Source organism: Pezoporus flaviventris, unplaced genomic scaffold (assembly GCF_033815535.1).
Source record: "Pezoporus flaviventris isolate CSIRO_AGI_PZ_B2104156 unplaced genomic scaffold, CSIRO_AGI_Pfla_v1 ptg000007l, whole genome shotgun sequence".
NCBI lineage: Eukaryota > Metazoa > Chordata > Aves > Psittaciformes > Psittacidae > Pezoporus > Pezoporus flaviventris.
The window spans coordinates 86,774,357-86,788,416 of record NW_026892555.1 but is presented as its reverse complement, the minus strand read 5'-3'; the positions used below and the strand labels follow the sequence as shown (position 1 = coordinate 86,788,416).

General features: G+C 40.1%; 1 protein-coding gene across 1 annotated transcript; it reads left to right on the top strand.

Annotated features, from left to right (window-relative positions):
* Nucleotides 1–547: 547 nt before the first annotated feature.
* RPP40 (ribonuclease P/MRP subunit p40) lies at nucleotides 548–13,438 on the top strand. The gene is made up of 8 exons (XM_061449401.1): nucleotides 548–693; nucleotides 2,410–2,554; nucleotides 3,687–3,755; nucleotides 5,159–5,254; nucleotides 6,035–6,160; nucleotides 9,137–9,335; nucleotides 10,277–10,411; nucleotides 12,262–13,438. Exons 1-8 carry the CDS (start codon nucleotides 565–567, stop codon nucleotides 12,458–12,460), a joined length of 1,098 nt encoding a protein of 365 aa, XP_061305385.1. The 5' UTR covers nucleotides 548–564; the 3' UTR covers nucleotides 12,461–13,438.
* The last annotated feature ends 622 nt before the right edge of the window (nucleotides 13,439–14,060 follow it).

The following is a 14,060-nucleotide window of genomic DNA, read 5'->3' as shown; positions in this document are numbered from 1 at the left end:
AAGACAACATTACTTTACTGTAGTACCAGGTGCATAGGGGATTGCTCCACCCATCTTCAGTCTTCATTGCCTTGTCCATGACTATGTCCCTACACACGATGGAATATCATAGAATCACAGAATGGTTTGGGTTGGAAGGAACCTTGAAGTTCATCTAGTTCCAACTCCCTGCCACAGGCAGGGGTGCCTTCCACTAGACCAGGTTGCTCCAAGCCCCATCCAACCCGGCCTTGAACACTGACAGGATGGGGCATCACCGCAGCTGCTGGGCATGGGCTCAGCTTGGGCCGAGACCCGATTGTCCCATGGCGCATTCAGTGCTTTAACTGCTGTCAGGTACACCTGCCACACGGCAGCACCCACGCGAGCAGCCCGCGCAGAGTCCACACCGCACCGGAAGCGGCTGCGCTACCGAAGCAGACGGAAGTGACCTCAGAGCAGAGCTTGTTCCCCGCCTCCCTCCCTGTTGCCGGCGGGTGTGTGTCGGTAGGGCTCCCTCCCGAGCGGCTGGCAGTGTAAGCGGTGCCCCGCTGTCCCCCGCCCCGCAGTGCACCGCGGCGGAGGATGTCCATCCCGCCGCTGCAGCGGCTGCGCCAGGCGCCGCGGCACCTGCTGGTCTGCGAGAAGGGGAACGCGCGGCACGCGCGCTCGCGGCACGCGGCGCACGTGCGGGACCACGCCTACAACTGCCGCGTGAGTGCGCGCAACCGCCCGCCTGCCTGCGCCTCCTGCGGGCGCGAGTCGGGGGGGGCTCTTAACGGCCGTTGCCGCGGGTGGGCAACGTGAGGGGGGGACCCCGCTGAGGTGGTCGCTGCCCCGGCCCTTAGGAGGAGGCGGTGGGGAGCGGTGCGTGGCCCCGCCGCGGGAGAAGGACGGGTGGAGGCGTCCGTGCCTCCTCGGCCAGACCGGAGCACCGCGGGTGGGAGAGTCCCCATGGCTCTGCCTGGCAGCCCTTAACGGGACGCTTTGCTGGCGGTTCACCCCGCGCCAGGCTGTTTTCTGGAAGGTTCCTCCAAGCTTGTCAGGTGTCCGGTGTGCCTCTGTTGGGGGAAAGAGAAGAAAATTAGCCCCGTTGGCTTGGTGGTCTCACGCAATTACACAACACCTTGAAGAGTGGAAGACCGTGCAGACACAAACTAGAAGAGAGGTGGGAGGGGTGACAGTTTAGTCAGGGCTGCCCGCCAAGTCATACAGGGAGCACCATCCACAAATTCCCAGTCCAAGCAGTGAGGGGCTGAGGGAGTCCCTCAGCGGGGGGGACCTGGCAGCAGGTGTACCCTGAAAGCACTCAGTCTCATGCTGTCCCTGCCTCTGCCAAAGTATCCTGTCATGCTCTCATCAGCTGCTCAATTGTTTTGGAAGACTTAATGTGCAAAGTCCAGTTTTTGACAGCTTGCTCTCTTTTCTTCGACTGTTGCAAGTTCCACTCAGATCCTCTTGCCATTTCCTTAGTAATTTTTTTCAGCAGCTAATTAGAAAGGTTCCTACTTGTGTGGCAGGAAGCCCATCTGTCAGTTGTTACTTCTCTTGTGTATGTGTGCGAAGGGAGATACAAACCTGTTCTCTGGAAGCTTTTGGGGAAAAAAGTTTGAGGGATGGAGGAAGAAGGAGCAGGGGGACTGACCTTTATGCTACTTGGGCACAGTTGCTGGGAAGCATGGTACTAGCGTTTTCTGTGGTCTCCCGGGCTTGAGAGTTCTCTTGATCTATGAAACGCATACAGGCATGGCTTTAAACAAAAGGAAAATTAAAGGTGGGCAATGGGACCAAAAGACAAAAATGCTGAGTGTAGTAAGAAAAGCTAGGTGCTTGTCCCTTTTGAAAGTCAGTTTTCTACCTTAAATTAATCAGAAGTAAAAGCCTTTTTTGTGAGCCCATCTTCAGGCTTTGCTCTGATAGTCTGTTCACTCTTCTGACCTCCAAAGTATTCCACACAGGAGAGTGCATTGATTTAAAAACTAGTTGAAATTCTACTTTGGTCTTCACTTTTCCACAGAGATTACATAAATGCTTAGCCTACATTTTTAGTTATAAATGCTTCCTGCAGCAAAGGCTGAAGGAAATGTTCCAGTGCAACATCAAGCTAAATTTATAATGACGTGAAACAAGATCTTAACTCATGCTGTGTAAAGTCATGCCTTTACTTAACACCTCAAATGCTATTGTATAGCATATAAAATGCAAAAAGAAAACAAACCAAAAAACCCAAATAATGTATTTAGAGAGCCTAGAGACTTTGTGCAAATTGATACATTTTGAAGACAATAGCCTGATACTATTTTTTCTTCATCTCATTTTGGTATAATATATTCATGTCCTTGAAAAGTGGAGTTTTTATTTTGTATTTCTTGGTTTTCTTCTAGAACAGATTTTAGGATATGATTTACATTACAGATATTTTCCTAATAGGTGTCTTTTTTGATCCCTGAATGTGGCTTGCTACCTGAAGTGCTGAAAAGCACTATTGCGGATGTTGGAGAGTACTACCTGGTGAGGAATTTACCGGTTCATGAATTGGTCGCTCATGATTTCATTGATGCTTTTGTGAAGAAAGGTAAGGAAATCAGAACATGACAGATGCAGTAATAATACATTTCTTTTTCATAGCATAGTAAAGTCTATTAATATTTCTTCCTTTAAAGGAAGGGAAGGAAAAGTACAAAGAAAATTTTGTATTAATTTATCTGCTTTGTTCTGCTTTGTGGTGTGTAAACATTTGTTTGCACCTCCTGGGTCCAAACATTTTATGATTGTTCCCTCTTCATTTCTTCCTATGTCATCTTAATTTTGCAAACCAGCTATCAAGAGGGCTGCCATGTGTCCTCATACCCATTTATTCTGCATCCCATCTTTATGCTGATTCCTGCAGAAATCTGCTCCCTTCTCCCTTTCTTTCCTTCATATTTCAGCCCAGAGTGGTGTTAGCTGTGTTCCACAGCAGGCAGTAGAAAAAGAGAAAAGATGCAGCCTCTGCCCAGCCAACTCACTATTGTATACTCAGAGCATGCTGTTTACCTCTAGCAGGGCCCACTTGTTTGGCTTATGATAACTGTTGTACCCTTCAGATGATTGCCTGGGAGTCAAAAATAGCTTGAAAGGGGAAAGAAAGGAGAACAGAGAACATGTAGATGAAACAAGAGAATAGCTGTTTACTTGCTGGCTGTGGGACCCTCTTCTTATTTCCTTTAGTCTCATTAATTTTTTTTTATGCCAGCGGTTTTATGGAACCATTATGACATTTGTACACAGAGTTTACAGGATCTGATGCTTGTATTTTGAAAAACAATTGCTTGTGGCAGATAATGCAGCAAAATAGAAATGTGAGCATCTTGCCCCTTGTCTTTATATGAATTGATAATAGAAATGTGTCTGAGGATAAAAATGGGATTTTCAGTTTCTGAATGGGAAAAGTTGCAGGTAGAAAAAAAAGTGCTGTCATATTGGGGCATATTGGTAACGTTATCTCTACTACAGGTCCTTCAAAACAGTGCCAATTCAAGGTTTATAGTTCATAAAAATATTAACAAAAGGCTCTTTTGCTTGAGAGGGCAAAAGAAAGCTGATGAAAACACAGTTTAGAGTGATTCAAATGGTATTTGGCATGTTAAGACTATCTTAAGGTGAATCTTTCATATCATGTCTGTTTAGAGACTGCAATCTCATTGTTTTCTTCTTTACTATTAAAGGTTCATGCTATGCACTTACCTATAAAACAAAAATTGATCAAGATAATACCGCAGCTCTGCTACCAAATGGTACGTTTTTTTGTTTTGTTTTTAGTAACACATATTGATTTTGGTTTGGGGATTTTTTTTAATGTAAACTGCGGAACGTAATGGTGGTTATACTTACCAACTTAACCAGAAATACATTTGGATCAGGAAAATGCTCATTTTAACTCTTTTTTCATCCATACTGTTAAACTAGCTTCAATTATGTATAGTGTCCAGTTGTCAGTGCTTCAACTGTAATTATGAATGCTACAGAGGATTATTTTTGTGAAAACATTGCATTCCAGTTACTTGTTTCCTACTGGTCTGAACGACAATTTGTAAAAAAAAAAATAAATTCAGCACTCCTTAGGGACACTTTTATTTTTTGAGAATTATGTAGTGTGTTAAAATGCTCTGTTTCTGTTCTGTCAGTTTTATGAGAAAATGTCAGGTGGTATTTTGCATGCAGAGAAACTAATGAAGTTATTTGGGCTTCAAATATGTCTTTATTTCTGTTTAACATTATATCAGATGTAATAGAAACACAAATCGGTCTGTCAGCCCTCTAGCCTCAGGCGCTGTAATATGCCAGGTGCCCATCAGGGCATAAGTAAATTCAGGTTCTTCAGAGGAGGAATTCTTTATGTGCTCTTTCAGCACAGTCCTAGCAAAATGGAGTTTGTGTGATAGATAGATAGATAGATAGATAGATAGATAGATAGATAGATAGATAGATAGATAGATAGAAGCTATGCACAATTAATGCAGAGACAGCACTACAGTTCCTGGTGATGTCAACATTTGAAATCTTCAGCAATGGCCTTGTTTGTTTGTATTCTGTGTTATACTGTTATTTGTACAGTAGAACCAAAAGACTGTAGCAGAGATGTGTTATGAAGTTTTGTACCAAGGGGCATCTGCCAGATTTGGTTTATGAGCATGGAAGTGGAGTTGTCCCAGCACATATCTGCTCATTGCTAATAAGCATAGTTAACTGAATATGAGTAATCCCACTAGAGTTGGAGAAACTGCTTTTGTATGTTTAGTTGAGCAAAGTGTGCATGAGTGTTTACTAAATCAGAGCCAGGTGTAATGTATAGTTCAACCAACATTGCAGCAAATACGAGGGTACAAGTGGAGGAAGGATTGAGCAATGAAAGGAGGTAGTACAATAAAAGGTATGGCTATCTCAGTAATAGCATTACACTCTTCTCATTCTAGTTCATAAGACCTCTTTAATGAAAGAGTAATTGAGTTACAACACTTTTTTTTTCTCCTTTTTTTCTAATGGTTAGTCAGGTAATCTATTTATATGGAGCTAAGGAGTTTGGAATACATTAATAATACCATTGATCCAAAGCTAACATTGTATAAAGTATACGGTTCTCAGGAGACTTCAAAGGAAACTAAGTAGAAGATTGTATTAAAGTTTGTTTTGCTTATAGGAAATCTAATTCTGTCAGTGGATAAGGATACTTATGAGGAACTTGGACTGCAAGGTCGCCCTTCTAAGTATTCTGGCAAAAAAGTAATGAGATATAGTAAGTATTATTTATATTAACAGTGCTTATTTCAGATCTTTTGTTGTGATTTTTGTTACTATTATTCTTCTGTAAATAATTAAAATAATGCCATCTCAGGTGTATTAGAATTCGCAGTAGTTGATGGGTAGTTACATAAAACTTTAGAGGAAACTTGCTGTCAATCATAAGAATTTTGGCAAAATGGGACATCATTTTACCATTCAGTTTGTCGAGTAATAAGATCATGAAATTTCCATCTGAAAAATAAATGTAGCTTTGTCCTGGGATCAGTTCAACAGTTGAAGAAGTGTCATTGCTGTATATGTTGCTTTTGATGTCAGAAATTCTAGCTTTTCTTGCTGCTAATGTCTTGCATAATTACCAAGGTATTTCTAAGGTGATGGTTTGGGATTTCTGTCAGTGCCATTACAGAAGGAATCTGTGCCTCCAGTCACTAGAAGGCAGTTTCAGATTATATCAAAATAAGGACAGCAGGAGGTAAATGTTTGTTTACATAATGAGTCATATTTGCATAAAGATGTAAAGGTGCATATAATAGGTGAAAAGGAAGTTTAATGTTCCTTGGTTTCTTTGGAACTTTTTAATGTGATAAACTTTTGAGCAACCTGGTCTAGTGGAAGGTGTCCCTGCCAATGGCAGGGGAATTAGAACAAGATGATCTTTAAGGTCCCTCCCAAACCAAACCGTTCTATGATTCTTAATTTTAATATTTATTAATTAATTTAATATTAATATTTATTTCAATTGGTTAACAATTGCTTTTTTACATTTTTGCAGTTATAACTATTGACTTGACTGATTCCAGCTTTCATCCTGATAGCAAGAAACATAACAGAGTGCTTTGGGCCTTAAAAGAAAAGAAACCTTTAGAATTTGACTTCCTAGTGGCTTGGTATAATACAGGTAATAAGAGCTAAATGTAAAAGTAAAATCTAACTGACATGAAATCCAAACATTTTTAGTTTACTGTTCTTTTGTAGTGATTGTCCAAATGCATTTTTAGTGGAGGGAAAAGTTAGACTAAAATGTGTTTGTGTGGGGTTTTGTTTATTTGTTTCATTTATTTGTTTGGGGCTCTGTGTGTGTTACTTACTAAACAGCAGAACATTTCAGTCAGGAATGCAACAGTGATTTGTAGTACATACGTTAATTACTTCATTTCCATGTCTCTGGATTGCCCTGGATTTCTGGGGTAACTTTCCTTATTTCATAGTGCTGCCTCATCATTATAAATTTGTGACATATGTAACCATTAAAAATACACATTTTTTGAGTTTTTTATTAATATCAACTTACATATTTGGTGTAAAAGTTAAGATGGGGAACTTGCATTTCTTCACTAGCTGTAGGACATGTACAGAGTCACTGTTTCTATCATGTTCTGTGTACACTGATGCGGACACAGTCCCTTTTTACTGTTTTATTCTCAAGTACTTGTTTGAGACTGGAGGAGAGTAAGAGGTTGTTATAAGAAATGTTATTGTCTCAAATCACCTTTCTTCTAGTATTTGTTTATCTGCTGTTTGCTGGTTACATTATTTTTCCTCTGGATTCAAATATTGTTCTTCCTCTGAGGGCCCTTTTTCGAAGTCCTCAGTTCCTTGTATTACCTCAGAACATGCTGTATCTATGGATATGTAGTATTTACATAGACTTGTCAAAAACTGCATGAGTCTATACTGCAAAAAAAAAAAAAGTTTTTCTTTGTCATAGTTGTGTAGCTTTTAGTGTGGTTCTGCTTTGAGTCTTCACACTAGTGAGAAGGGATGTTAGAGAGGTCCCCAAGAATGCTTTCCCATCTGCTCCTTATATTGTTACTTTCCTCGTTCTTCAGGACCAAGTTTGACAGGGAGTTAACTGATCTGAGGAATTAAAGCTGCTTCTAAGATACTTCAGTAGTGTCCATGTTTCCCTTTAGGTCTTCATGTTTCCCCTCCCCCTTTTTAAGTACTAATCATGCAGTAAGGACTCTTCCTTGTTTGGCATGCAGCAGTTGTTTAGGGGTTGCAGTTCTTGTCCTTGTAGTCTTCAGGAAAGAATCATAGTCAAGACTTGCTACATAAACCCACCTGAGGTGGTGTATCTTCAGGCTCAGCTTGCTTAGATTTATTGATCCTAGGCAGAGAGCAAAATGCCTCTAGGGCTGGTAAGTTTCTTGTGTTTGTTGCTGCCAGTGTTAGCAGCATTCAGGAAGATTAGCATTCATTTTTCCTCACTTTCTTATATCCAAAAAAGGGGTAAGGTCAGTCATTTCCTGAATATTGAGTTAAATCTGTATGCCTTTCAGTGCAGGAATCTTGTCCTCATAACACATGAAAGACATTTATAGCTTTTTATTAGACATGAGACATTGTGTGTATTCTGCTGGAAGGGGAAAAGAGCTGTATTTTGTTGAGCTAATCCATGTCCTCCGTGGGCATTCTGTGTTCAGCCTTCCTGCTGATAACTGCTGTTCTTTGCTATGGCCAGCAATGCTGCAAACCTATAAATATTTGTGTCACTTTCCAAAATCAGGACTTCTTGTTTTCATACCTGTTTTTCCCACTTAGTAGTCCTGGCACCAAGAAGAACAGAAAAAGGGAGTATGGAGTGTCTCATGTCTTCAGTGACAGAGGGAAAACAATCGTTTCTTCTCTATTTCTGCAATTTCTATGACAATTCTAAATGTTTATTGGCTAAAGTTGACTGGTCTCCAAAAAACGTTGTCAGTGTGCCTGGTGGTTGTTGACATGGAAAGCTTTGCTGTAGCTAGTGGAATTATTCTGTTGGAGTCTTGACTGTAGTCTCTGGTATTTCCTTAAGCTAGGGCTATAGCTGAGGCTCGCATATGCAGCAGACATTTAAAATGTAGATTTTTTTAATATATTTGACTAAGAATTCTAATATTATGCATCGTTTGAACCTGTTGGTCTAACAAATGCCAATAGGAAGTACAGGCTGAAGGAAAACCATCTGTTCTAGCAGACTTCAGACTTAAACATATCTATATAAAAGCACTAAATTAACAAGAGTTTGGTGGCTGCCTTTGTCACTGTGCCCTTTGATGCTTGGACAGCCTTTTTTGAAGGATGACTAAAAGGGATCAGTTTAGTCTCCTTTTCCTACTCCCTCAAATGATTGTCCTTGAGACAAATATGGCTGATTGAGTTTAGGCAGTCCATAATTTTTGACAGCAGTTCTTGGATATTGTGTTTCGAAGTCTCTATCTGTGGATATAGAACAAGGATTCCACAGAACTCTGTCTGGTTTTTGAACTTCTTCTGTTTGTACATGTATTTCCTGCAGTATTTAAATACTGTGCTGCACTTCAGACTTCTTATGAATAAGGTATTATTTCTTGGTCTCCTAGAGACCCATTGTTACTTTATGAAAACAGAATACATTATCTGGATTTTCAAATTTAGGAGAATTGATTCTACATCAGTTATCTTACTGCTTCAAAAACAAGTTGGTTGATATATTTGAATTTGCAGTATGCTTGCTTAGGTTAGGCTTTTAGTCTGGGGTACGTTTTGGACGCAGTTCACATGTGTTCCCTTTCATGCCTTCCTTTTCAGGAACACTCTGAATTCCTCTTTCTAGTGAGTCCACTTTATTACTTGGCCAGTTAATTCTGCTTGAATTTCCTATTGACAGATCTATACTTGCTAATTAAATAATAAATCTACTGAGCTGTGTTGAGTTGCTGGATCTCACACTAATTTTTATTACCAAGAAGATAAAGTAGCTGAAGATTGTATGCATTTTGGCAGAGATAACAGCATGTAAGCAGTTTTACACCCTGCATTTTCTTCTACACATATACAATGGTTTCAGGTAGTCAGTGCTCCTTTTGTTTGGTAGTTTTGTAACAGCTGTTTGTGTTGTTGTGTTGTTAAGGTGCAGAGGGATCAACACTGATGTCATACTTTTCAAAAAACCAAATAGAGAGCCTGAAGCCAAATATAACCTTCAGTACATTAAGGGACTTGCAGTGCCCGCTGTTACAAAGTAACGAACTGCATGGAAAGCCGGAGGAGTCCTGCAGTACAGAGGAGCTGTTTGAATGGCTAGGTGCTGTCTTGAATCACGTTAGCTTGTAAGTATTTGAATTCGTTTGATCTTTAAATACATTTTAAGCAAGGAAAGCCACAATTTATTTTAAGGAAGAGTTGAATAAGAATTAAGAAAGACACATTTGTAAATGGGAAGTCTGTTACGCGCTTAAGCATTTGTTGTGAGTCTTGAATAACTTACCTGTGTTTGTAGGGGTACCCATGTGTACTGGTTTCGGTTGAGATAAGAGTTACCTTTCTTCATAGTAGCTGATATGGTGCTGTGTTTTGGATTTGTGACCAAAACAGTGTTGATAACACAGTGATGTTTTAGCTATTGCTGAGCAGTACTTACAGTGTCAAGGCCTTTTCTGTTTCTCGCACTGCCCTGACAGTGAGTAGGCTGGGAGTGGGCAAGAAGCTATGAGGGAGCAGAGCCATGACAGCAGACCTCAACTGACCAGAGGATTGTCCCACGCCATTTGGTGGCATGCTCAGCAATAGAAGCTGGGGAGGGAAGGGTGGGAATGTTCAGAGTTACAATGTTTGTCTTCCCAAGTCACAGTTAGACGCGATGAAGCACTGCTTTCCTGGATGTGGCTAAGCATCTTCCTGATGAAGGGAAGTAGTAAATGAATTTGTTAGCTTGTTTCCCTTTCCTGTGCAACTCCTGCTTTACCTGTTACATAGTCTTCATCTCAACCCAGGCGTTTTCTCACTTGACTCTTCTGATTCTCCCCTCCATTGACCTAGGGGAGAGTGAGTGAGCAGCGTGTGGTATTTAGGTGCTTTCCAGGGTTAACCCACAGCACCATGACATCTTGTGTATTAATTGCTTGGCCGTTAGTTGCGTCGATATTGATTTAGATGATATATGTAGATACTATTTATTTGGTATAAGTTTTGATTACTAAGATTTCCTGTAGAAGATTTAAAGTGACTGTTGTTTTTGTTTGTTTTTTCTGGTGTGGATTTTTTTTCCCAGAGACAACAAGTCGTCTAGCTTCTTATCAACCTATAGCTGTCCTCAGCCGAACACAATTGTGGAAAAAGCTTTTTTGTGCACAATCACAGGCTTTATAATTCCTGAGAAGATAATTCAGTTATTGGAGCAGCTATGGTAAGGACTGACAGGAGTATATTACTAATATACTTGTACTCCAACACTTTAATTTTTGAAATCACTCTTAAATACTTCTTTTCAGTAGTGCTGTTAGAGGTATATAGCAAAATACACAAAATGAAGAGGTTTTTTAATTAGGAAATGAGAAGGTAGCTTAATATTGTTATAATAAAGCAATTTTGGATACTTTAAATTTGAAAATGCCTGCCCTGTATTCTAATAATAAATTTGCTTTTCATCCTAATTTCTAAGAAACAGTGGCTCTGCTGAGCTCCTGCATTTTTCAAATTCCCCATCTATGAAAATCGGATGATCTTAAATGTGTCTCATTTAGTATTTTTAACTACTGATATGTCCTGTGTTCAGCTAGAACAATTATTTTCCTCCTTCTTAGTAGCTGGTCCAGGGCTGTGTGTTCAGCTTTAGTCTCAGAACAACGCTGATAACGTATGAATGTTTTCGTTGTTGCTAAGTAGTGTTTACTCCGATCAAGGACTTTTCAGTCCCTCATGCTCTGCCACTGAGGAGGGGCATGGGAAGTGGGGAGGAAGCAGGGACAGGACACCTGACCCAAACTAGACAAAGGGGTATTCCTTACCACAGCACGTCATGCCCAGTATATAAACTAGGAGGAGTCACCTAGAAGGCCAGATCACTGCCCAAGTTGGCCTGGGTATCAGTATAGGTTGGTGGATGGTGAGCAATTGCATTATGCATCACTTGTGGGTTTTTTTTCCTTTCCGTTTTAGCTTCATATTCTCTCCCCTTGTTATTTCCCTTATCATTATTGTTATTGGTGGTAGTATTAGTAGCTTTGTATTATACTTTAGTTATTGGACTGTGCTTATCTCAACCTGTGGGATTTACATTCTTTCAGTTCTCCTCCCCATCGCTCTGGGAGCTGGGAGGGTGGGAAGAAGATGGAGAGTGAGTGAGCGGCTGCATGGTTCTGAGTTACCAGCTGGGCTTAAACCACAACATGGTGGAAAATATGATAGAAATCTCTTTACGATACCAAAAAGAGTATCACAAGATCAAGTGTAACGTGGGACACTGGAGAGTGATGAACGGGGTAGCTGTAGATCTAATTCACTACCAAACTACATGATATTAGTGTATCATGGATCAATGTGGTATCTGTCTGTATTGTGTGTTAGTGCTCCTGACAGTAAATTCTGGAAGCTCCTTGCTCCATGTGTGAGACAGTGCTTGAAATACCTGGTGGCTAACAGTTGCAGCACTGACTCATGACAATATTGCTGTTGTTTTATCTGGAATATGATCATTACTCTTTGAGCAATTTTCATATCCTATGCAGAAGGCCTCCCTGGGCTAGGCTTGGAACACAAATTTCCTTGGCTTTTATTCTCCTCTTAAGAGCAATGGGTAATGTCTGGCTTTGATTATTTGTAATCCTCCTTCCTGGTGGTAAAAATATTTGTGTCATCAGAGCCTAACTATGTTTCCTCCTCCAGTGTAATTTTTCCCTGATAGCAACTGTTGATAGTCAATGTTTTAATTTTCTGGAAGACTTTGCATGCTGTAGAAAATTTGAGAACAGCTACTTTACAACTTAGAGCTTTCCCTTACTGCTATAACTTTCAGGTTTGCCATGTCTAAAAGTGTGGTAGGAATAATCAAGTCAACCTTCTTTTGTTTCCGAATGTCTTTTGATGGAATATTTTCTCTTGAATTTATGTATTATGGACTAAAACAGGTTCATTTAACTGTTAATTATAAATTTCCACTACAATGCCTGTCTTTGACTTTTTGTACTTGATACTGTATACTTGAACATGCTGTCTATTCAGTTATAATTATTGATTACCTTGTCTTCTTCCTTGCAGTTGCTATTTTGGTGAACCAAAACTGGCGTATTGGCTGACCTTAACTGTGCATGGCTTTGCAGACAGCCCTGTTTCCTGGAGAGAGAGTGAACATGGCTTCCACAAAGGAGGAGAAAACTTGTACAACTTTGTCATTTTTAGAAATCTGGACTACTGGCTTCAGATGGCTGTAGGAACTAATGATGATTGTCCTCCATAAAGCTACGTCTACAAAAGTTGTTTTCTAATAATCCCGTGTTACTGTACAGAAACCCAATAAGATAATTTTTATAAAAGGAATCAGGTTACAAGTTAAGTACTGAGAGGCTGTATATGTTTTTACATTACTTATAGCCTTTAAAGGGTGACCTGCAATGGAAGGAGTGGATTTTTGCTTCTTCACTGTCATACAGTGCCTTCTGAAAGACTTCACAATTCTAGTTTTAAGATGTTTTGGAGAGTTATAAGTACTTGGGAATTGACTGTAGGTAGTTTCCTTTTATCCAGAAGTGATTTTGGAATTTGAGAGTTAGTTTTACAGATTGCTAGCTAAAATATTTGTGAGGAAAGCTCATTTTGGGATTTAGTGTTTCTTTACATTAAAGATCTGTAACCCTTCAAATTCATGTTCTAGACATTTCAGCCTACATGCTGGCAAATAAGAAAAAAAAAAAGATGTGAGGAGAAGGAGGTATATGACAGTGGGAGGAGCGCCCATTAAACAAGGAAAAAGGGAAGGCTTACTGCTGACCTGCTTTTTGATTTAGCACATTAATGTCATCAGAAAGAAGTTGATTGTTAACAGTGATGCAAAAGGCTGCTGCTTGCTTTCTTAATAGACCTACACGTACTCACACCACCACCATCCCCAAAAAGCTCCAAACAACACTACTTTTTAAGTAGCTTATGGTTCTTGCTTACAGGACAACTTGTGCAGATTTCACCGTCATGTTATTGAAGGCACATTTCTGGGAACAAATACCTCAAACGATGCAGTTGAAGTGAAACGGATTTTGTTAGCAATAAGCAATAATGCTGAGTGCACAGGCAGCTATAGAGAATGCAGGTTAGCTCCTGTTGAAATCAGTAAAAGGTTGGGTGGTGGTTTGGGGGATGGGTACAGATGGGGGTTGTTTTGTTTTTTGTTTTATGGAATGGGTGTATATCATTAAAGTACCAATGCAGTGCTAAAATGGAAGTTGTCCACTTGATGGAGTGAGAGATTGGTAGTGGAAATTAGAGCATGTCTGTAGTGGAAACATCGAGATCTCGTATAAGGTTGAATAGCACAGAAAAGCAGGAGGACCTTGGGAAGCAGTTGAGCTTTATTTTTTCATCTGTTTATTTGCTGTATTCAGTAGGAGAATCACCTTGGATGATTTACTGGATAGTGTTTGTCATACACTTCCACTAAACAATCCCTTTTGCTCGACTTTTGTAACACGTTTCACAAACACAATTCTGATGAATCAGCAAACAGTTTTCTTAATCCTTATGTTGTTTTTAGAAATTATCCTGCCACGAGATGTTCTTGGTAGGTTATCAGGAGTAGAGGTGCCACCTTGTCTCATGTACAAAGAGAGTCACACAATCACAAACTGAATGAGCAAGTCTGGGAAACTTCTTGGCTTGATCCTTTACAAGTAAATAATTAACATGGCTAGCTCAAACGCTATGTTTCCTTATTATGTGTCAGTGCAAATGGCTTCAGTTGTTGGCTAAAGTCTGCTTTTGAAAGCGTGTGTGGAGAGATTATGCCATGTGCCAACTTTCACAAAAAAAAGAGACTAGTAACCAGAAGTGTCTTCCTTTTTCCTCTT